At 38.3% G+C, this 23,168-nt stretch overlaps 1 protein-coding gene across 6 annotated transcripts in view; it reads right to left on the bottom strand.

Moving 5' to 3' along the window:
- LOC119013439 (meiosis inhibitor protein 1) overlaps positions 1–23,168 on the bottom strand; it is a 50,947-nt gene that overhangs the window by 26,257 nt on the left and 1,522 nt on the right. For 4 of the 6 annotated variants that reach the window (XR_005072748.1, XR_005072749.1, XM_037087978.1 and 1 more), the window contains exons 4-18: positions 21,898–21,948; positions 20,652–20,725; positions 19,507–19,612; positions 15,284–15,493; positions 13,407–13,573; positions 12,863–12,989; positions 12,303–12,422; positions 11,055–11,154; positions 8,915–9,049; positions 8,415–8,529; positions 7,009–7,100; positions 6,577–6,724; positions 4,980–5,091; positions 3,269–3,329; positions 2,452–2,549 (exon numbers count right to left, since the gene is read on the bottom strand). Coding sequence is in view for 4 of the 6 variants with exons in the window: in XM_037087978.1 (XP_036943873.1) it covers positions 2,452–2,549; positions 3,269–3,329; positions 4,980–5,091; positions 6,577–6,724; positions 7,009–7,100; positions 8,415–8,529; positions 8,915–9,049; positions 11,055–11,154; positions 12,303–12,422; positions 12,863–12,989; positions 13,407–13,573; positions 15,284–15,493; positions 19,507–19,612; positions 20,652–20,725; positions 21,898–21,948 (1,716 nt within the window). In the remaining 2 variants the exon portion in view is untranslated. Of the gene's footprint in view, positions 1–2,451; positions 2,550–3,268; positions 3,330–4,979; positions 5,092–6,576; positions 6,725–7,008; positions 7,101–8,414; positions 8,530–8,914; positions 9,050–11,054; positions 11,155–12,302; positions 12,423–12,862; positions 12,990–13,406; positions 13,574–15,283; positions 15,494–19,433; positions 19,613–20,651; positions 20,726–21,897; positions 21,949–23,168 lie in introns of those variants that run through there. The other 2 variants (XM_037087977.1, XM_037087979.1) reach the window with 2 other exon arrangements.

Consider the following 23,168-nt stretch of genomic DNA (forward strand, 5'->3'; position numbering starts at 1 on the left):
TAAAGCATGTAAATAAACAATAATGCATTAAATGATAAGAGTGGGACAAAGAGACAAATGGGAGGGGAGCTGTGAAGCACAGTAGGGAATTGAGAATATTTTTCTGAAACAGCTAGAACAGTGGGACTATCTACACTGGCTCCATATCTGGCTGGTCTTTAGGGAACTGAAGAAAGGAGGAAAGACTGTGAAAGGAGAGGAAAATGAGATGCAGCTTATAAAGAATGGAAAGAGAAACAGAAAAAGGGTCACTGAAACACGGTGCTGAATAGAGAAAGTAATGCTGTGCAAAAAAACCTCTTGCAGGTATTGTTGAAATAGAGGTTACTTTTACCTTCAATCAAGGAGCAAGGAAGGAAACAACACAGTGCAGTTTATGAGGGAATCTCAATAAAGCAGGGGCAGAGCAAAGAAAAGGATGACAAAGAAGGCCCATGGTGATGGCAGACAGGGATTGTGGTCACTGATGCATGACTATACAGAGGCTGTAAAGCCATAGCAAGGTCTGTAGGGAGACTACCAATCAGCCAGAGAGGAATGAAAAGTGAAGAATAGGAGTTGAAGAACTACACAAATTGGAGAGATAAATATAAACAGGAATCAAAGGAGGAGGTGGCTGCAGACGGATAGCGCTGTGGTCTAGAGGGGCTGCTGTGGAGAAAGAGTGACAAATAAATGGCATTGTTTGGAAATCAGAGGAAAACAAGGAGAGGGTCACCTCTGGGAAACTGGTCGAGAAGAAAGGCAGGAAGGAGAATATAGGGATGTCTCTTGGTGTTAGCTATAGGAAAGTATAAATGCTAGTTTGATTTCGTATCAGAGTATTTCTATCAAAAAACTGCAGTGTGCGCAGAACAAGATTGTGGGGAGGAACGGCAAAAATATGTTCTTGTTTAAAACAAAGAAAAAAGATATAGCCTAGGTTTAAAATAACACAAAAAATATCTATGATAAAACATAAACATCAGACTGGTAACATTCATAACAAAAAATGACAGAAAGTAAGAGGCTGAAAATGAAAGAGATAAGGGTGATGAAAGGAAGGAAGATGTTGACAGACAGAAAAGGGAACAAACAGTAGTCTAGCTCCAAAGAACTCATTATTCACCGCCACAAACACACATAAACAAATGAACACACACCTACACACCTACTCGTAAGACTCTTACATCTCATTACCTCAAAGAAGTATTTTACTCACATCACGTCTCCTGGGAACAACTGCAGTTTCCAACAAAATGTTTATGTTTTATTCAACTTTTCTTTAATAACATGCACTTCTGTCTGATGAAAACAGAAGAAATGCTCCTTAATTGGACAGGTTATCTGTGTTGTCACAATGTCCATTGACATTTAAGAGACTTTGCATCAGCTTTTTCACACACACAGTAATTCAAGACCATTTCATATATTCAACATGTTTACAGTGACCGCTTCTAGGTCCATTCCTTTCATTCTGCACAATGGATGGGGTGATAAATAAAAGCTTTATTTGCATTCGCTTTATTTTCACAGATTTTATCATATTTTTTTTTTATCACATAACATCTGGTGTTTCCTTGGAAATTATATCAACAAATTACCAAATTAAATGTACCTTTTACCTAGAATAAAATCATGGCTTTCTACACCTACTTATAACAAACCAATATTGTGTCTTTAAAATTGTTACAGACCTGGGATTTGTATTCACAACAGTTGTGTTGGACTCAGAAACTGCTGGGGGCGCCAAATCACACAAACTGCTAATTCCTACATAATGTTGCCTTAATGTTATTGATGTTTATATTCAACATAATGAGAAAAAGGAGAGGGAGCAAGCAACAAGAGAAAAGTAATTATATTTCTGTTTTAAGTGTACTATACTTTTGTCAGTTTATGCCAGTGATTTGAAAACAAACAATTTTCCCAACATCAAGCTCTCAATTTTGTTTGATTCATCCAGAAAGGCAAAATAAATGTCAAGTAGCTTGATTGTGCTTGTTACAATATTACCTTGATCCATCCATATTCCCAGGTGAACAATTCTCAGAGCAATAACCGCTGGAATTGTATTTCTCAACAATACAAATCTCAGTGCCAAAATATCACATATCAATGACCAGTGATTATTTTATCAATGACTAAGTCAAGGCAATGTGTCTGTGTAGGTATTCACAGGTGATGACAGGGATTAAGAAAGGAACAAAGTCATATTTGTATTAAAAATGTATATCTGGCCAACAAAAAACAACAATTTGACCTGATCTGACCTGACCTTTACACAAAACAGAACAGTTCTATTCAACACTATTCAACAAAGTTGTTCAGTTAAGTTCAGTTGTCTCAGAGACGTCTCCGATAACTAGCAGCATGACATCATTGCCTGGTAGCTGACAGAAACTACAGGGTTTGTACTTGTGCTGCATGGAGCTCTGCATGTGGTGAAAGTATGTGTGTGCATTTGCATACCATGCTGATAGGTGCCGAAAGCAGGGTCTGACTGGGAGAGCAGACACAAACTGAGTTTCTGCAGAAAACCACAGGCAGATGCATTCAGATTTGGGTTCCTGAAAGAATTGGTAATGGGAGGAAAACGCACAAGTGTCAGCTAGAATGAAAATGAATAAAAGAACATATAGTCATAAAACAAAGGAGGAAAGCAGCAGAAATAAAGAAAGAATGAGGCAAACAGAGCCAACATACATTTCAATGCATGGCCAAAACAGTAAAGAATGAACTGTGAGACAAAGGACAGGATGTGTCTTGACTTTGTCCTTTCAAATATGAAACAGAGGCACGGCACAGTTCAGTTTCATTACAGCTCAGAGCAGGAGGGCTAAAGCCTACAGAGTCAACCGCATTTATGACACACGAAAGCACAAACAGATACATATACACCACCAAAAGAGCATATGCTTATGTACACAAAACAGAAAATTCTAAACACACACACACACACACACACACACACTCATGCAAACACACACTGTAGACTTTGAAGCTATAGATCTGTCGCTCTGAGACAGACACACTGCTGAGAAAACTGGCTTAAAAAGTAGACAGAGTGACTTAGAAATGACAGATGCCTCAGTCATATGAATGGTGTCCCTGTTCAATGCACTCTAACAGGTAATGATCATAAGAACTCAACCCTCTGAACCACACATACAGGCTGTGTGCTTAACAAGCTAAAGTGTGTGTGTGTGTGTGTGTGTGTGTGTGTGTGTGTGTGTGTGTGTGTGTGTGTGTGTGTGTGTGTGTGTCCTCAGGTTACATTGTACAGTACCTGTTACCTGCACAGAGGAGCCCTTTGTGCTCCAGAGCCAGCCTGTAGAAACCAGAGGATGCTGAAGGGGACAGAAGGTGGAGAGCAGGATAAAAGAAAGGATGAGACAGCATGAACTGAGGGAGAGGCTGGTAATTGGTAATAAGTACTCTATCTACCCTATATAATATACCTTTCAAAACAAAAACTACACAGTACATCACAGAAAACATGATAATTGAGGTACAACATTGTACTGGTTTCAAAGTACTCAACTAACAGAGAAGAAAAGGGGACAAATAAGAGGAAAGAAAGGCGGAGAGACACCTGTCATCATTATGCTAGACACCAGTAACATGATGCAGTCTCAGTTCATGATCCCCAACCTGCCCCCCCTGCCCTAATACATGTAATGGGACAGTCCTATTTTGGTTATATGTAAAAAATTAAAAAATTAAAATATATATATATACTATACTGTAAAGCTGTTTTTAATGCCTTGGCTAGACACCAGTCCTCACTTATTAGAGAGAAGTATTAATTTGCATAAAGCTACTTACTTACTCTCTCATGGGCATATACCAAAGTATTGCTCAGCCATATCCATGGAAAAGTGTATTGCTTAAAGTTGCTCTGTAATGTGGATAGATGCCCAAGGCAACAAGTTTCCTGTCAATAACTGAGACTCATCATGTTGACTGCCAGCTCTGGACTGATTGCTGAGTTTTCCCCTATAGTAATATGAAATTTCATCAAGTCAACATTCAGGCATTTAGCCCCTATCTTTGATGAGAGCAGAATCAACTGTCAGCACTGCCGTTTCTGGCATGATTTTTAACTGCATACAGTATGGATTCTTATTTAAAAAAAACATTACTTAAATACAGAAATAGAAATGTTGAGTGGTACAGAGGAGAATACAATATGTTACGGGATAATTCAATTAAATTGGTCTTTAACTGGGAACTGAGCTCTAGAGCGAAAATCTGTCTATTTGTGTTGATTTAATTTAGTTAGAAATTTAAAGCTTGAAATAAAAAGTACTGTATCTCAGTTACTGATCTCACAAGTCTCATCACAGCTACACAGAATCTATCTTTTGTTCCTGTTTAACATGGACATCCATCAGCTAACAGAAATTGGCAGACAAACAACTGATCCATCATCTTAGAATAAGTCGACTTAGAATAAGTCGACTATAAAGTCTTCACGTATTATTTCATTAAGGAGCTTATTAAGCAAATCGAAATTCTGTGTGCAGTACCGAAGTGCATAAAAACAACAGCTTCTCCTAAAACATGCAACCTATTCCCATAATATCCATGTCAGAACTTTAAACAAATCTGGAGCGTTTAGTGATTTTATAGTGAGATTAACATCCCTCTAACTCTGTAATATTGCACATATCACATCGATTAAATATTATTAATATGAATTTAATATGTCTCTGTTATTAGTGCTGTGTATCTTTCTCATACACCCTTCCATATAATACTGCTGGGACAGTCACCCTGTCTGCATTCTAGTTAACTGCATTAGTCAAAACTGCTCAGTTAAGGCAGAATATTCATAGAGTGCCAACATCAGGATTGCCATTCTCAAAGGGGCAATGAGCAAGTGCACACAAGAGAGAAAACACACCGCCAGTTTACTGCCATGAAGGAAGAATATAAAATGTATGATGATACAATCTAATTAAATCATGGGACACTTGCTGTTTTATGCAACTCACCTAGTTTATTTGCAAAGACAGGCATCAGAGATGGAAGGAGGGTGAACTGGGCAGAAAGAATTGAGTAGAAGTATTGTAGTATCTGAGCATTGGGTGCATGCTCACACATCCTCTAAATGTGCACACACAAGCGTGCACATACACAAACAAACACACACACACAGAAAGGAAAACACAGACAAATTACCGTACTATTATTGTATGATTGTTTTTAACCTTAAATAGAACTAATTTTAGAAAAAGTATATATTATAGGTCAATCAAGGATCAAATGTCTTTGTGTACACAAAACTAGTAACAAAAAAGGTGGTGTTACAGTTTTTCTCGATTGTTTACACACATTTTCTGAAAGCATGCCCCATACTCTCAGAACTCTACACACAAATCAAAAATCACACACACAATTGGCAAAACCCCTCAATTCTCCTGCAAAATGAAACTTTACATTCAAAACAATGTTATTTCTTCTCAAAATGGTATTTTGTTTTCAAATGGCACACACAAACCATCAAATGAATAGACATTTAGAAGAACCAGTTGAACACTGATGTGCTCAATGTAAAACACTATAATGAATGGACAACACTTCTTCTTTGATCATAATGACTTAGGCCTTTTTTTTGTTCAGTGTTACAGCTCATACATGACTGTGTTGTAAAATATTTGAGAATATTGTTTTTATACTCAGGACACACAAATACGCGGTAACAAATATATTTTATCCACCTTGTGTTGGTAATCTTTCAGTTCTGCAATACAAATAGTAAAATACTGTAAATACTGTGTAGGAATACAAAGTAGGAATACATTTCCCAAATACTTGAAACATACTGTATTTTTACGGTCAACAGAACAGTCCACAGGCAATACTGTACTACTGTACTCATTGAGTACTGTATTGATATGCAGTACTGCAATTTTCTAGTGAGAGTAGATTTCTTACCTATTCTCATTACTCTCACTCCTCTGGCTCTGACTCTGCCTCTGTTTCCAGTGTTGGCATCCATTGCTCCAAAGCAGAAGAGCCTTTTATGTTGGCCTTTTATGCTAAAGCTCTGATTGCTAATTGTAAAACTGTGTGACAGGTGTTTGACCATGTGAGGAGTCAGTGTGCATAGTAGGGCAATTGACTTTAGAATTTTGAATGACAGTGTCTTCCTTGTGAAAACAAGAGATTTTCTCCATGAAAGTTATGCCAAATGCAGAGAATTGTGTGTAGTGTTTTGAAAAAAGTGTGTTTTAGAACTGCAATTTGAGTGTAAAGCAGGAATTGTGCTTGTAGTTTAGCAGAATTGGTTCAGGGGGTCGGTGCATGAGTTACATATTGTGGTCAATGGGTCTCAAGTACCAGTTTTTGTGTGTAAACAATCGAGAAAAACTGTAATTTGCTTATTACGACACTAATTTAGAGGAACCACAATGGTCATCAGTCATTGTGACCTAGAAAAGAGATGCAACAAATTGCAGAATCATTTTCTCAAGTGTTTGTTACAAGTGTTTTTTACAAGAGAGAAGTTTAAGATTACATAGCTAATGAACCAGATGTGAGCCTGTGTGCATATGTGTGTGTGTGTGTGTGCTTGCTCCCAGCTCTCACAATGACAGTGGGTATCCAGATGGAGTCACAGCAGCGCAGAAGACATTGACACAGAGACTCCAGTGAGTCATGAGCATGACTGTGTTTGGATGGAGCTGTGAATGTGTTCTCTTTCAGAAGAGGCTCTGATGCACACTCCTCAGCAAACCTTAGAGAAACACAATAATGCAGACACATCCACTCACAAACACACAGATATGCAGATACACATTCATACAAGGGATTTTACAAACTTCCTCATTTACACTTTAATTTAAAAAAGTCTGCTGGTGTGCTGAAATATTAATTTCAAAGACTGAACAACAGTCATATTTGCCATGTCACATATTAGACTGAATGTAATACAATACTTGTGGCAAATCTGTGGCTTAGGACATACGCTCATATTTGTTGAGATTGAGCACTTAGTGAGCCCAGTGAAAGGGCGCTGACCTGCAGGCGGCCTGAAAACAGATGAGGGCCTGGAGCAAATATCCCTCAGACTTAGAAGCTTGCCTGCTGCGATCAGACCTCTTCAGACTCCCCTGCAGGACAATCGAGAGAAAGATGGTGAGAGAGAAGAGAGTAGAAAAGAAGCAAGGGACAAGCTGATAATATCATATCACAACACAAAGAAAATGATCATCTTATCAAAACACATCATCCACAGATTTATGCAAAACAGTGAAACATCACTGAAGAAATAGTTCATCCAAAAATTCATTTCAGTTATTATCGACTCACCCCAATGCCAAGGGACATCTGGTGAAGTCAGTTTCTGGAGCTTCACAGCAAAACACAGTGCAGCATTCTGTTTAACAACTGAGGTAGCGGGGCACATCAAAAAGTGATGAATAACCCAAAATGTAAAAATAAAAATAGCTCCATGAAGTTTGTCTGGCATCTGGCTTGTGTCCTGAAGCCCTTAAATCTCAGACTGATTTGAAAAGACATTATTTACACCATTTTTTTTTTACGCTGGAACCTTCACTATAGCTGCTTAACAAAAAGATTTAGCATGAGGGGCTCAGTCTGAAGTCTGGGTTCACGCAAGTTTAAGCTTGTCTATGAGTCAAATCCATTTAGGATTGCAGGGCTTTTGGAGTTGAGTTAGACGGTGGACACATTTTATGGAGCCATCTTATTTTCACAGTTCATTTTTTTGGTTCTGCAGGCTGTTTTTTCACTTTTTAAAACAAGTCCCCAGCTTCTTCAGTTGTTACAATGTGGCAATGTGGCAATGTTGTTTTGCTGTGAAGCTCCAGAAATGTTTTGTGGACTTCACCTTGCTTTCCCTTGTGTTCCATCAGAGCACAAGGGTGAATAAATATAGAACGAATTTCTCTTATACATGTAAACTTTTTGTCAGACCACCACTAAAAAAAATTTAAGGTTGAAAGCTGGTGTAAAGACAATTTTGAATCTTGTATATCTATTGTGCTTCAGTGAAATAAATGTATTGTTTAATTATGAATACGAATTCATGTCAACAAGTCATATCTGACAGTCACATCACTGCTTCTGGTACATGTGCCATGCTCCAGTTTGTGGACAGGATTCAGATTTCCTGTCTGAAACTGAAGGCAGCAGTGAGGGACAACTATGACATAAAACAACAGAAAAAGAGGCATTCAGTCCTTCACGGGAGAATGAGTTCCCCTTGATCGAACATGTCAATCACATATGTAGTCTGTGACGTGATGCTAGACAGCATCAATTGCACATGTCAGTGTTGTATTTAATGGAACTGACAAGTCAAAACTCTCTCTGGAGACTCACCACAATAGAAACAGACAAACAGCACAGACAGGCCTCTACACCAATACTTCTTGAATTGTGTTTCTTAGTAACAAACTCACAGAGCTTCGACAATGAGCAGGAGGGGGTAAAGGCAGCTCAGAGAATCTGTTAGTGATGGCCTCTATCAATCCCTCAGTCTCCCTGTACTGGACTGGTCTGGACTGGTGGTTCAGTCTAGACAATTTAAAGAGTGGCTGCAGTTTAGACAAGGGAAGCAGAGACATCAAATTATACAACACTGTGTGATTGTTTTAAGTGGTTGGTTACAATAATATGCTTAAGTAGTTATGAAATAAAATAAAATATTGAAATAAAATAAAATATACATAAATTGCAGAGGTAAGTGGAACATAAGGTGCGAGAGCGCAATGTGCAATATACATCCGGGTTGTGTGTATTGTACATGCACATGTACGATAAATTAATTCATTCTGTGAGTAACTGAATTGAATGAGCCTTAGAGAAACATGAGAATCCTCAAGGTGTAACTGCACAAGTGTCCTTGGCAATATGCGACTAACTGTATTTACTTATCTACAGCATGTGTGTTTGTGTATACCTAAACAGGGCGGTGGCAGCTTGGGCAGCCTGTGTAGCTACCAGCAGGCAGGAGCAGGATACTCCAGCTATTACAGCCTCTGAAACTGCCACAAACCCTGGAGCACTGGGGAACAGACGCACGCTAGGGGGCTGCCTGTAAACAGAATCAAATGCTAAAAAATTACAAAGCATTCTCTCATAATTAAATAAGTGCCAATGAAAAATCATTGCTGATCGGCAAAATAAGGACATCCTAGACAAGACATCTTGATTCTGGAATCAGTGTTGTAAAGCAAATAATGAAAGATGAAGACAGGTAAAAGACGTACTGTGTATATCATAGATGAGTCAGTTAGAGCTATGCCAAAAGAAAATGAGTGCCTTTCAGGAATTTTGCTGGTATGGCTGTGTGACATGGATGTCAATAAAAGCAAAAAGCTGACAGTCTATTCTTTTGCCTGATCTATCATTCTTTGGCTCACTGTGCCAAAATCAGCAGCGTCTGTTATTGTCGCGATGAGTTGGTGCCCTCCCTCTGTCTCGCTCACCTACACTAAGGCACTTACTGTCTGCCCCTTTCAGGTCAGAGACACATAATAAACAAATATTGCTAACCTACTGGTGCTACAAAGATCATCAGAGTGCGTCTCTTGTCCATGACGCAGCGCCACAACAGCTGCAGACTGACTCCCTGTTGCCACAACAGTGGTTGCATAGAACATCCTAAATAGCACATGGGTGCACATAAAGGCACACATACACATACACGAGCACATGCATGCATGCATGTACACACACACACACACACACACACACACACACACACACACACACACACACACACACACACACACACACACACTTTGGCTTGTTCAGCACTTAAGAGCTCTGGTTTAGCTATTTTGTTACTGTTCTACTCATCGTAAAGGACAAATTCCCCCCTTGTCATTTGAAATCTCTTATCCCCTGTAGAATTGCTATGTGACGGCCGGAACATTCCATTAAAAAAATGTGTGATCCTTGCAGAAATATGACAGTGTTTTACTGGCTCATGATATATTTTCATCTACAAGCCAACTGACAGTTAATTCAAACATAATTAAACTTCTCAGTGCACTGTGCAGTACTTAAAATGTTTTACAGGAGGTCAAGTTTCTGTGTCAGTATAGCTGAAGCTACACATGCTGCTCAGTTTGTATACAAGCATAAAGTGGTGGAAAAATAATTTGCATAAATGTGAGTGTAGTTTTAATGACATTAACATGCATAAGCATTACAACTGCAACTTACACTAAAAAGAGTGTGCTGCAGTTTGTATGTAGTATATTCTTAAATGCCATGAAAATGAAAATGAAAAGGAGAAGAATGGTATATGTGCAGGAATAATATTACAATGTATCATCAAGTGGCAGGTTCTCCAATGATGACTGAGCCGCTTGAAACTCCAAACCACTGCACGATAATAACGTCAAATTAATAACATATTTTTATTCAGCAAGGCATAGTATAGACTAAAGTGAAGTTTTTCCTCAACTGAAAAGATTTTCCAAAGAACTTTTTTTTACTGTGGTGTCTGCGGATCATTCTGAACAACCAGCACATTTTAAGACACTTGGGGTTTTGTGTCACGTAACTGTGGTGTTGTAGATTCCAGAAAACAGACCACTTCTCACTTCACCCTCCCCATAAGGTCCCATCAAGTGATGGTTTGTCCATTCTAGCCTACTGTAGTAACAGTGCAGTGCAACATGGTGAACTGGAAGAGGACCCACACCCCCTGCAGATATAAAGATACTGTACATATTGTAGGTGTAAAAATAACAGCAGGTGCAAGTAGCAGGGACCTACAAACAAAGATGTTATTATGGAAGACAGCTGCAGCCAACTAGGATGCCTTAATTAGTCCATGATCAATTTCAATTGCTGCAGCTTTGTCTAACCTCCTGTGATGTGACAGTGCTCTGTAGGAAGTGAAGAGAAGCTGAGGTGTAGTGGCAACAATTCAGCATCAGTTCAGTGCTCAGATGCACCGAACACTGAATTGATGCTGAATTGATGCTCTGTGCAGGATTATTCATTGGAGTTGCATTTCAAGTTCATTGGAATAATTTTGGCTATGAGACACCTCAAAAAAATACAAAACAAAAAAAAAGTCTTACCTCTCCAGTATCTCAGTGAGAAGCAACAGACCTTGCTTTGGTACTTCCAGGTTGGTCAGCTGCAGAGCCTCCTTCAGACTGCGCACCAGGGACTCAATACCTAACACACACACAAACACACTCATGGTGTCAAAGAAATACATGACTCAACTTTGTACATGATCAGGCAGAGAGACCCCCTCTCTCCCCCACCACACATATTTGTCTAATCTAGCTCAGTGCCAGAGTTATGACAGTGCCTTGACACATGTCAAATACACTAAAGCCTACAGTGACTGCCTTCATTAATATGAGTGTCATGTAATATGTAATAATGTAATAATGCACAGACACACACACACACACACGCACACACACACACACACACACACACACCAACTTTCTTATTAACTGTTACACAGCATTTGTGGGTAGATCTCAAGTTTATAGTGAACTAGAGCAAGACCTTAATAGCATAATGAGTGGTTACACCAGATATTCTGTGTTCTTGTAAATAAAGTTAAAAGACTGCGGTACGCAAGTGTCTTTAAACTATTTCTCAGGAGTGGAATTGCTGAAGAATTTGAAAAATATCTTAAGCACTAGAACTTCAAATAAATCATCTACTGCAATGGATAACACATCAAAGGCAACACATATGTTACACATGCATCTGTGTGTCAAAAATATCATAATTCATTAGGAAAGCAAAATAAGGACATTTGTGCATGTTGCATGTTCATTCTACTAGGCTCTGTTGTGATTTAGGCTTTGTCCAGGTTGAGGTCAGATCAGATTTGTCTCTTAAATCAGATCTTGAAGACAGACTGTCCCCACTTCACAATTAATGACATATTCTAGATTGTTTTGTTTTAATTGTTTGTAGCCTTGTGACTGATTAAAAGAAATAAACACTTACAATTTGAGTGGCCAGAGTGTTTGGACTGAGACATATCTGTATAAATCTAATCGGAATACAGTTTCAAACCACCTCCAAATGTGGCTTGGATCAGATCTGTGAAAGTCACATTTCATATAGCAACTATCTCAACAAAATCATAGTTTCCTCTGTGTAGAAATGTAACTGTGAGTCAAATGCCTCAAAGACTTCAGTGAAATATGAGGCACAGCCAAACAACTATATTTCTACTTTGGAGTGTTTATCAAAATGCCTTGTCAATGTCAGAAGAATACCACAAAGCAGACTTTCGTATATATATAATGGCATGATATGATGGTGTCTCTGGAGTTTTTTTGAAGTGATCTCACCATAGACGGAATGACACTGGGAGAAGAAGAGTGGGTCTTCTGTCAGTAACATTAAACAGCTGTAGGCAGACCACAGGAGCACCTCATTGCTACTACTGGCCAGACGGTCAAACAGAAACTCTATTCAGGAAAATAGAGATGGACATAAAATGAGAACTTGTGTGAGGGGCTAAAGCAATAGTAGAGACCAAGGTACGATACTGATACTCTTCAGGGGCAAAACAGGGTGTACTGTTTCTTTGCAAATGTAGGATGTAAAGGATGGGAATATTCCCTTTGAAAAAAACCATTATATTCTGAAATTCAAGGTCACAAACAGCTTTCCTACAGTGATGACAAGATAGATATAAAAGTAAAGAGAGAAAGCAACAAAGACAAACAAGAACAAAGGGAGATACACAGAGAGACAGCAAAAGAAATAACAAAAAGAGAGGGAGTCAGAGGGGAATGCAGAAAAAAGCAGAGGAAATTATTTGTAGAGGACAAATCAAAGACAGCAACAGCTTGTATAGTTAGCATATCCCAGCCACTGTGTTTATGTGTCTGTGTGTGCGTATCACCAGGTACGTCAGCCTTAATGAAGGGAGCGCTGCACTGACTGGGAGAATGAACCAGAATGCCTGCAATACACTTTGCACTGGCCGTCTGCAACGTCTCATCACCACTCAGCAACAACTGGAAAACACACTGGGTTTAATTAAAATACACTATTATTACAATACTACCTTTATAGGTGAGGTTAATGTGATCTGTAAATAATAAATAATGCACTGAAGCCAGAGTGACCCCCAAGATGAATATGGGTAAATGAGATGCAAGCATGATTTAGTGTCAGTAAAAACTATTCAAAAAAAATCCAAACTTTGGCAGATCTAAGAAAAGAAAATGTTATGCTGTAATGGGAGTCATAACTGAGAACATCTAACCAAATGTATTCTACACAATGATTTCCCAGGCATGTAAAGAAAATATTTGTCCAGGGTAAACCCTCCCCGAGACCCTATTCAAAGGCACATTAATCCAGGATTAGAACATTTTGTTATTATAATCATCAGTGCCAGAATGTGGGTCTTGGGGGTTGGAGCAGGATGTTTGGACAGAGACCTTTTTCAGTATGAGAGGCAGAGGGCAATGGTCAGAGGACTGTTGCTCTTGGTTTTGGCTGTTGTTGGTGTGGCTGTTCTGGTTCTCACTGCACATGATCTGATTGCTGGGGCTGTTCATCAGAACTGACACAGCTTCTCCTTGCTGTACCAGCAGCCACAGCAAGCCTATCAGATGAAAGACAAGGTCTGAAAACAGATACTGATGGCGAATTCAAGAAATGAGTTTATACACTTACAAATATCAGACAACCTCTACAATGATAATACAAATAGTAGGGAGATCGTTCACAATCTGTGTGCATCTGCAAATCTGTAGCCATTTCTTTAGTTTACAAAAGTCAAGTCAGGTAACAAGTTCTAATAATGCTGTATGAACACAACCAACTTTCACAGAAAGATATTACTGTGGGACAAATACATGTTGTACACAAATGAGAACTCAAAGTTTGCTAGTTAACAATTAATGTTGCCTGGCTGCATGGATTCTATTTTCTTTTCCTTCTCCTGTGGACAAAATAATGAAACACAATAAATCATTTTTAAACATTAGAAAAACAACATTTTCTTTCCATGGAAATGACTTGCATGCTGAAGAAAAATAATAATAATCCTGTTGAATCTCTTCACCATGCGGTTCACACTGAGGCTGGTGAGGGTAAACGTATCAAGATTTAATCAACTCAAAATGATACAAACAACAATAATAAAAGCTCAACTACAACTACTCTAAAAAGCGAGGTAAACCAGCCTTCCACGTCAATTCCAAGTCTGTTGTGCATCCAAGTTAATACGTTCATAAAACAACTTCAAATTTCTCGAGGAAAATTACTGTCTCCTTTTAGATAACTAGACCTCATCTAGTTATCACCGAAGCTAATTAGCCTTGTAGGTCAAAACTCCTACAAAGTAGTAGTGCTCTTTCATCTCAGTGTTATCCCTCACTTTTTAAATCATGGATTATCACTAAGAAACATGATAGGTGTGTTATTTTCTAACCTGTTAGCTCTTCTAAAAAAAATGAACAAAAAGAAAACGTTCCATTATCAATAACCACTACAAACCTGCGGAGACCTCTTATGAAGACACTGACATTTTATGACAGTGTTTTAGCATAAATGAACATCATTGTCAGCCACGCTATAAAGTCCTTTACTCCTCTTCTAAGTGCACACCTTAATTGTCATCATTATTCTCTCCCAGGCAGCTGAAAGTGAGCCTGTATTTCATACATGACAACAAATTCAAACAAATTTGTTGCTTTCCCTCAGGTCAAATTTTTCTCCATTTTAATATCATCCTCCCCTTATCTGGATTCACAAGTCCAGAGTTTTTCTTGACTGCTTAAGCTATGCATATTGTACTGATCTCAACAATTTCAAACCTTTAGACGATACCCACTCAGTCTTGCTTGCTCTATCCAGTGCATAATAAATCAAATGAGGCCAATATGCTTTTGCATCATTTAAGTTAAACTTAAACTTCTAAAGAGTAATTTTAAACATGTACATTTCTACTAAGCAAAAACGGGCTCAAAAGTCAAAAACTCACTCTGTGTGGTCATTAAAACTTTCGTTCAAGGAAGAATACTTTAAGTTAGAATATATCCTGACTTAGCTAATTACAAATGTATTTGACTACTGAAATGACTGAATATTATAAATATTTATCTGTTGTACAACAATTAAACATCAAATCTGAGTCTGAGTTACTGTCATCACAAGTTCCTATATTGTTCTGTTTTAGTTCATCTTAACCAACCCTCATCTAGTTAAATGTTTGAACATTTTTTGAACCTATTAGAAATTGACATCCATACATACATGCATACATATATACACACATAAATAAATTAAGTGACACATGTTTTTTCCTCACCAACACAGTTGCTGATGAGTTGCGGGGAGCTGGCATTGGCCAAGCTCTGCAGCAGCAGGACACACACTCTGTCTCTGATGGCAGTGGGCAAGGAGTGGGTTGCCAAGCCCCCAGCTGTCCCGAGCAGTTTCAGCCATACGTACAGCACCGCAGCCTTCAGTGCTTCATCTGGGTAACGCAAGGCCGAGAACAAGTGCTCCAGCATGGGCGCTAGAGGACAAAGGTGGGAGATAGTTCACACATGCACAAACAGAGGGTTTAGACAAAATGAAAGATGATATATACATGATCATGTGGGGAAACTGGATCTGTTCAACCACAAGAGAAGAATATTTTACAGATCACGATAGAGCATTGGAGGGAAAATTGCCCTGAAGATAAATGGATTCAGATCGGCTACCAGGGAGCAAATGAAATAATTTGATGTGTTAGAGGAAGTAAATGAAAAAAAAACTAAGAATAACTTCTCCTGAGCACAGCAGACAGCAGGTAGAAGGTCATCTGTCTAAAGGGGAAGAGAGAAGGGAAGAGACTGAGGTAGAAAGGCTGAGTTTCTGTGGAAAAAGTGTAAGAGAAATAAGAGATATGTGGACAGAGAGCCTTACAGAGTCACAAAAAGTGTTGGAGTTTGGATTAATTTACAGAAGGCTTTAATGCAAATTCTGTTATTAATTAATTATAACATAGAAGCTTTTCATTCATGCATAAACATAAATAAATGACCAAATGAAAACATAAAAAGAATTTCAAACAACAATGTAAATCCTGTCACACTGGGGGTAGATTAATTAATGACAGCTATAATAAACTATTGCATCAGTGTAGATATAATCAAATTATTATTAAATATTAAAGTGCAAAAGCTGTGAAAAAATAGTACATATGATGGACAGTGAGAGCGAGAACAATACAAGTTCCTAAGGAGAAGAAGGAGAAGCAATTAGTACAGGAGTGATTTTGCGAACAGAGGAACAAGCAGTGTTAAAGTGTGGGGCAACGCTGGAGATGGAGGGAGACAGACCAACAGAGAGTCTGAAAGTGACAGAGAGAGAGAGAGAGAGAGAGAGAGAGAGAGAGAGAGAGAGAGAGAGAGAGAGAGAGAGAGAGAGAGAGAGAGAGAGCCAAGCCCAAGCCCAGCTGCTCTGTGAAGCAGATCAAAACCCATGTGCGCTAGGAGAGGCTCCGAGACATGTTTGATTAAACCAAAATATACGAGGCGGACGAGATGAGAGCCAAGCATAAATGGAGAAGGAGAGTGCGAAGAAGGGAGCTGGAAAAGAAGGGAGATAAGACCTTCACAGAGGATGGAAATGGGAGGAACACAATGGTATAATTGTGGTAAAAGGATGGGAGAAAAACAAAAGCCTTTCTGTTGTTAAGCAACACATTTAATGACGCATGCATACAAAGCAACAGACACACAAAGAACTGAGACAAAAAAAGATTAAACATTTTTCTTTTGCTTTCTTTGACAAAGACAACCAACGTTTCATTTCTGTTTGCCTTGTTTACTGTTTTGCTGCCCAACTGTGACACAGTGCACTTGTTTTGTGATCTCCTTTCTATTTCTCTGTTCTTCTGCTTTATCCTGCTAAACTTAACCTGGAACTAAAATACTGGAAGCTATAGTTTAACACCTCCAGCTTCCATTGTTTCCCACATATAACATGCATTTATTTGTCCAACCCAAAGCCAAAAATATTCTTCACTATATTTTTCTTTTCTATGCTTTCCTTTTCCACATCTGCATAGTAATAAAGTTCAAAGTGAAGACTGATTTAGGACTGCAGCCAATGATTATTTTCAATGTTGACTCATCTGTTGATGATTTTCTTGACTGATTGATTTTGTTTGTTGTTGTTTGAAAAAAAACATGTTGATGAGTGTTTTCCCAAAGCCCAGGGTGATCATGTTCACTTCAAGTTTCTTGTTTAGTCCATAACACAAATATGTTCAGTCTATTTTCATAGAAAATATTCACATTTAGGAAGCTAAACTAAGAGAACTTATATTTTAGTCCCTAACCCAACAAAATATTCAAATTGATAAACTGGTTATTCAAACAGATTAATTTAATAGCTGACAACTAGTCGATTATATGTTCCAGCTCTGTACTGATTAGCCAAGAAGGTAAATTGATGTTAATCTTACTACAGAAAGTATGTCTCTAACTGTTAAGGCTCAGATCATCTCAACCTCTGAGGTGAGAAACACTGCAGCTGTCCTTTCTTTCCCTTTATTTTCCTTGTTATCTTTTTCCACCCTCCTCTTTCCGTATCTCATTGTTGCTCATCTTCCCAGCCTGTTCCCTCATTTTGTCTGTATCCAGTTCTCACTTATGACCCAAGGGAGTAGGACGCCAGCAATGCATAAATGAGAGAGCGAGGGGGAATTGAAAGACAATAGAAGACAGATTGGGGCAGAGACAAGCGAATGGGTGGAAACAGAGGGGTTAATCAGTTGGGTAGATGGGAAGACAGTGAGTCAGACAGAAAGAGCAAAATGTTGCTTGTGTTGTCATTACTGTCCTGTTGTCATTAGTCCAAACAGCCCCACAGAGACTCATTGAGTGACAGGCCGCCAACAGGCACACACAGTCAATAGTGGCAACCCGCATTTTAAATCAGCATCACAACAATCCACTGCTACCTGCGGCTGCTCAGGGGAGCTTGTAAAAAAATGAAAATACGTGGGAGGTGGACACACGTAGCACAGCAAAATACTGTGACACCTGCTTATTTGACATAAGGTTCACATTCACGCTTGCCAGTGAAAACAAGCACTCAGGCACGTGACAAACACACGGCAACCCCCTCCCCCCCCCACACACACACACACATCTGAAGTTGATTACCAATGCCCATTTAACTGAGATGATGTAATGGTTCAGTACGTAGAAAGACATCATACAGGTGGCTGTAGCAGAGATTGAATCGACACAGTTGTGTGTGGGAGGGGTGGTGGGGTGCATTAGTGTTCTGCTTCACTACACTGTGGAACTGTAAATAGATATATAAATATAAAAATATCCTTAGACGGATAATTTCAGGGGAGAGGTTGGATGAACATGGATACTGAACTTTTGTCTCTATTTCATTTTTAGCAAGAGCTGTCATGGGATAGGATATGTGGATAGAATTTTAAGTATGGACACAGCTCGGTTATCTCAATGCAGCTGGAGCGTAATTGAAAAGGTTGTTACAGCCATAGAGACTGAATTGAGAAATTTCAAGGAAAGAGGATATGAAAAATGCAGTTTTGGTACTTTTTCATTTCTTAGAAGCAGCAGAAGTGGAATAGGGTTCAGCATGTAGAAGACTATTTCAGAAATGGACAAAGTATAATTATTTCTATGAATTAGGGATGTAAATAAAAGGTCAAAATTAGCTGCTCTGACTAACTTCTGGATATCCCTAAAATGTAATATTTTCTTTAACATTCTTCTCCTCCTCCACTAAAGTTAAAATTTCCATTATATTTCTGGATCTCAGCTTCCAAATAGGCCTGTCACATTTTCTATATAAGAATGCCTGGTTGTGATTATCTGAGCTGACTGCAATCATTAGAATATTTTTCATACACATTTATAGAAACAGTTGGATGAAGCGAGCAAAAATATGATATTTCCGTGACTATTTTCACATCGTTGTCTCTTTGAATGAAATGATGTGGTGTAGTGCAAACTAAGCTATGGTTTAATGGCACCTGATTGGAGAATTAGTGCCACCAACTTATTTGTATATCTCAAGGCACTTAACCATTATAATTCGTATAATGCTAGTGGATGGATGGATTTTTGCCTATTTTCTGTATATTCAATATGTTTTTGCCCATAATCTACCAGTGAGTGCATTATCAGGTGTAGTTGTGGATGACAAGAATATTGCTATCATTTGCTACCATGTTCAATGTTTTCCTCTTGTAAGGTGTATGAGTATCATTTTTCTTGTATTGGGTAGATATTATAAAAGTGCTGGAATGTGACCTAATGTTAACTCACCTGCATTTCTAAAAGTGACCCAAACCAACCTGAGTCAAAGATTATTAAAGGCTAATTTCTTTGTAAGGATTATCATGTTTTTGATATGAACTGTAAGTGCTGGTGATGACCATATAAAAGAAGATAAAGAAAACACACATGGAAACACACCGCTGCTTCTCCTTGTACACCAGTGCCAGTATAACTGTGAAGTGTTTCTGGGTTTTCTGTTGCAGGGTCTCACCATACTGAGTCACCAGACTATGGGCCACATCGGGGACTGCTTCCACTAGGCTCCCCAAGAAGTTGAAGATGGGCAGCAAACCCTTCACACTAAGATGTTCACTGAGCTGTACAGGGAATGCATGTACATTATAAAAACAGATATAGGACAATGGAAGAGAACATGGCACACACAAATCTGCCTTTCTTTGTAATGTCATCAATCATATTTCACCAAACACAAGGCTCATGCAATAATATTTGTTTAACCTTTTGTTTGAGAAGTACAACATTTGATTATAACTCAGAATATGTTTGATGGCAAATCAACAGCTCTGCTGTGATATCATATATATTGATCTTTTAAAAGTGGAAGGGTAGGAGCACCAAAAGGTTCTGCAAAATAGACCTAAATGAGTCCAAATATGTATTCATGCTTGGAACTCACGCATAACATCTCTCAGCTATATTATACACGTGCCTGCCACAGAACAGATGTTCAGCTTCTGAAACACTGGATGTTAGGCAGAGCCTTGACCTCATATCCAAGGGATAATGTTGGTAAATTGAGCATAATACAGACCTTTCTTATCCTGTATAAATGCACAGTATAAAACAAAGATGTGGAGGGATACTTTCTAAATTAAATGAGCTTCCCAAGTAAAACTAGTCCAGTGCAAATACAGCGTTATACTCTTCCTACATACTAATTTGAGACACATGCCTATCTTTTTCCAAAACACATAAAAGAAACCTGCTTCTTCTCTGATAACAAATTTGTATTCATAACAGCAGGTTCTTAAAATACATTTTCTTTGAAAAATTCTAATCAGGCTCTATTCTAGCTGCATAAATAGGCCCTGTCTGCACCTTTACTCTGTGTTTTACCTCTCTGTCATCATCAGTATACAAAGCTTTACTATTTTCTACCTGCAGCCTCAGCTGCTGAATGAAGCTTTTCCACTCCTGCCTCCCCCAGAGGTTACAGAACAACAGCGAGAGGGAGACAAGCACACTGTCTGTTTACTGAACAACCCTGGGAGGATATGCTGCTGGTTACACAAGTGTTGTTAAATATTTTAAGATGTTATGCATGTTGCGATGAATGCATGTGTACTGTAGACGAGCAGGTGTTTATCTATATGTGTGTAAATGAGTGTCTCTCACCTGTTTGTGTATCTCATCCAAAACAAAGTGAAGTGACAGCTCACTCTGGAGCTCCAGAAGCAGCTGAACCAGCACTGACACATAAACACATACAAATACATGCATGTACACGGTCAAACAAAAACACAGAGAAGCATTCACTAAAAGCACATCACAATCTAGGAAGGTATTTATAATATTGAAAAAAGCAATAACAAAATAGCAGTTCAAAGTATTTATTAATTAAATATAGATGAGTGATCCAGAATTTTATCTTTTTAGCAAATAGTTATTTGTTTCTTGTTTAACTATAAGATTGTGCTTCATCATGTTAATCATGTGATAAACTTTGATCATGTGTTTTGACTTAGGGATTCTTCTGATGTCATAATATGCGACCTACAGTCTATATTGCTTTCTACAATAATGTCTGATGTCATCAACGTAAGGATAACATGCAGGTACGCGACAAAGCTTAAACCAAGGCTTAGTTAATGCTATAAAGGTTCTAGAAGATTCTTGGCTCTTCATTTGTATCTCATTCACACACACACACACAAAGATATGATGACTGCATTATTTATATGGCTTAAATGAGTTTCAAAATGTGTTCATCACACTTTCTCTGTACAAAGAGCAAAAGCAGTGTCAAATTTTAAGCACTCGACTAACTATTACAGCAAAGCATTTCCTGAGGTATTTTAAGACAGCTACCATAAAATCATTCTGTCATTTGCACTTAGCAAAACATATTTTGCATTTTGAAAGACTTTGCTACATTGACACAAAACCAACTATGTGCTAAAAAATGCTAGTTTGCTGGGAGTCCAAAATTCTGACAAGACAAATCTGCATATGGCAGCCTCAGGTGATCACTAAATAAAAAGAGAAATGCGACTGCACTGTGCAGCAGCAAAAAAATATCAACACATAAAAATAATAGATCAAAAGGTTTAAATATAGAAACTGGTATGTGAAGTGATGTATGATCATCTTAGTAACCAGCAGTGACCGTGATCACAATGTGCGTTTCTGTGTCCTTATGGCTGAATCATACCGTGTAAGTGTGTGTGTTAGTGTGAGTGCACTCTCATGCTGCCTGCATTATAACGACTGCACATACAACCTATGTCTGTTTGTGTGAGAGTAAAGCAGGGTGTTTGAATGCGTACAAATGCATGTGTTTTTTGTGTGCATGGGCTCGCGTGTACACATAAACACACACACACTCACGTATTATCCAAATCACAAAGAGGCTTTTGCTCACCTTGGCCAACCTTTTCCAGAGTGTCCGGGTCCTCCACAGTGTGAAGCATCCCTAGGGTCAGAACAATAATGACAGGCTAGGTTTAAAAAGCATGCCAGGTGAAAAAAGGCGATTCATGTTGTTGAGCTGTAACATTTTACTGATTATATTGTACAGTTTGTGGTCTTAATATAAGTCGCAATACACAACACATATCTCAATATTTTGTGATCATCTTAAAGGCACTCAATAAATGCTAGGACTGGTAGACAAAATCACAATATCTTTGTCCAAAGGTCTTACTATCAATTTTTCAACAATATTGTAAGGATGACTATTGGTACTTTGACAATGATATCATGTAATGACACGAGTTTGCAAGAAATTATATAATTTCTTTTCTACTACCCTACAAGCATGTATAAAAGGACAATGTTTAGTAGGGGAGATGATATATTCTGTATTGGATTATGTTGTCACTGGCACATGGTGAAGCTCAGTTCAGCATATCATCCCACAAGCAGTGTAATTGCTCTTTTAATGTCCTGTCATACCGGTCAGAGCTTTCACCAGTGAACACTTTGCCACATATCCTTTCATTGCACTAATTTCATTAGAGCTCAAATAGCATAGGCCTAATACTTCATGCTGCAATAACCTTGTGAAATTCATACAGTGTAGAGGAAGTGTCAGTAATATCCGCTGATGATGTGATGCCACAAAAACACACAGTGGTATAATTATAGCAGTATAAGATTTGTATATATTAACTCACACATGCTTTTGACCTGCCACCCTCATGACATCTCCTATAGAAGACTTAAGTATTTAGTTATGGTGAGAATAATGTGCCGGTCGAAGCAGTAGAGTATTACTACAATACAGGGCTAATAATGCTACTCTCTGTGTATAAAGCATGATCTCACAGGGTCACTGACTTCATTAGGGTGGTTTTCATAATATTGATGACTTTATATATATCAAAGGTAGATGGATCACTCACTCACAGATTCTCTTTTATCATCGTATGTTATTGTCTAAATGTTTTTGACCTTTCTGATTTTTTCGTAGAGAAGTAGTACGACTTGGCTTTACATAAGGTATAAAACTCCACATAAGACAAGAAAGAAACAAGAAAAAAAAAGTCTAGCTACTTTCTCAGACAACGTTTCCTGCAAATCAACTTTTAAGGCTGATTCTTGTATCTTTTTGTGGAATTGTCAACAGATGATATTTGGTGCTAATGTTCTATGACCCTTTGGTATCATTTTTCCACAGAAAAATAGTATTAT

Source organism: Acanthopagrus latus, chromosome 23, assembly GCF_904848185.1.
Source record: "Acanthopagrus latus isolate v.2019 chromosome 23, fAcaLat1.1, whole genome shotgun sequence".
Taxonomy (NCBI): domain Eukaryota; kingdom Metazoa; phylum Chordata; class Actinopteri; order Spariformes; family Sparidae; genus Acanthopagrus; species Acanthopagrus latus.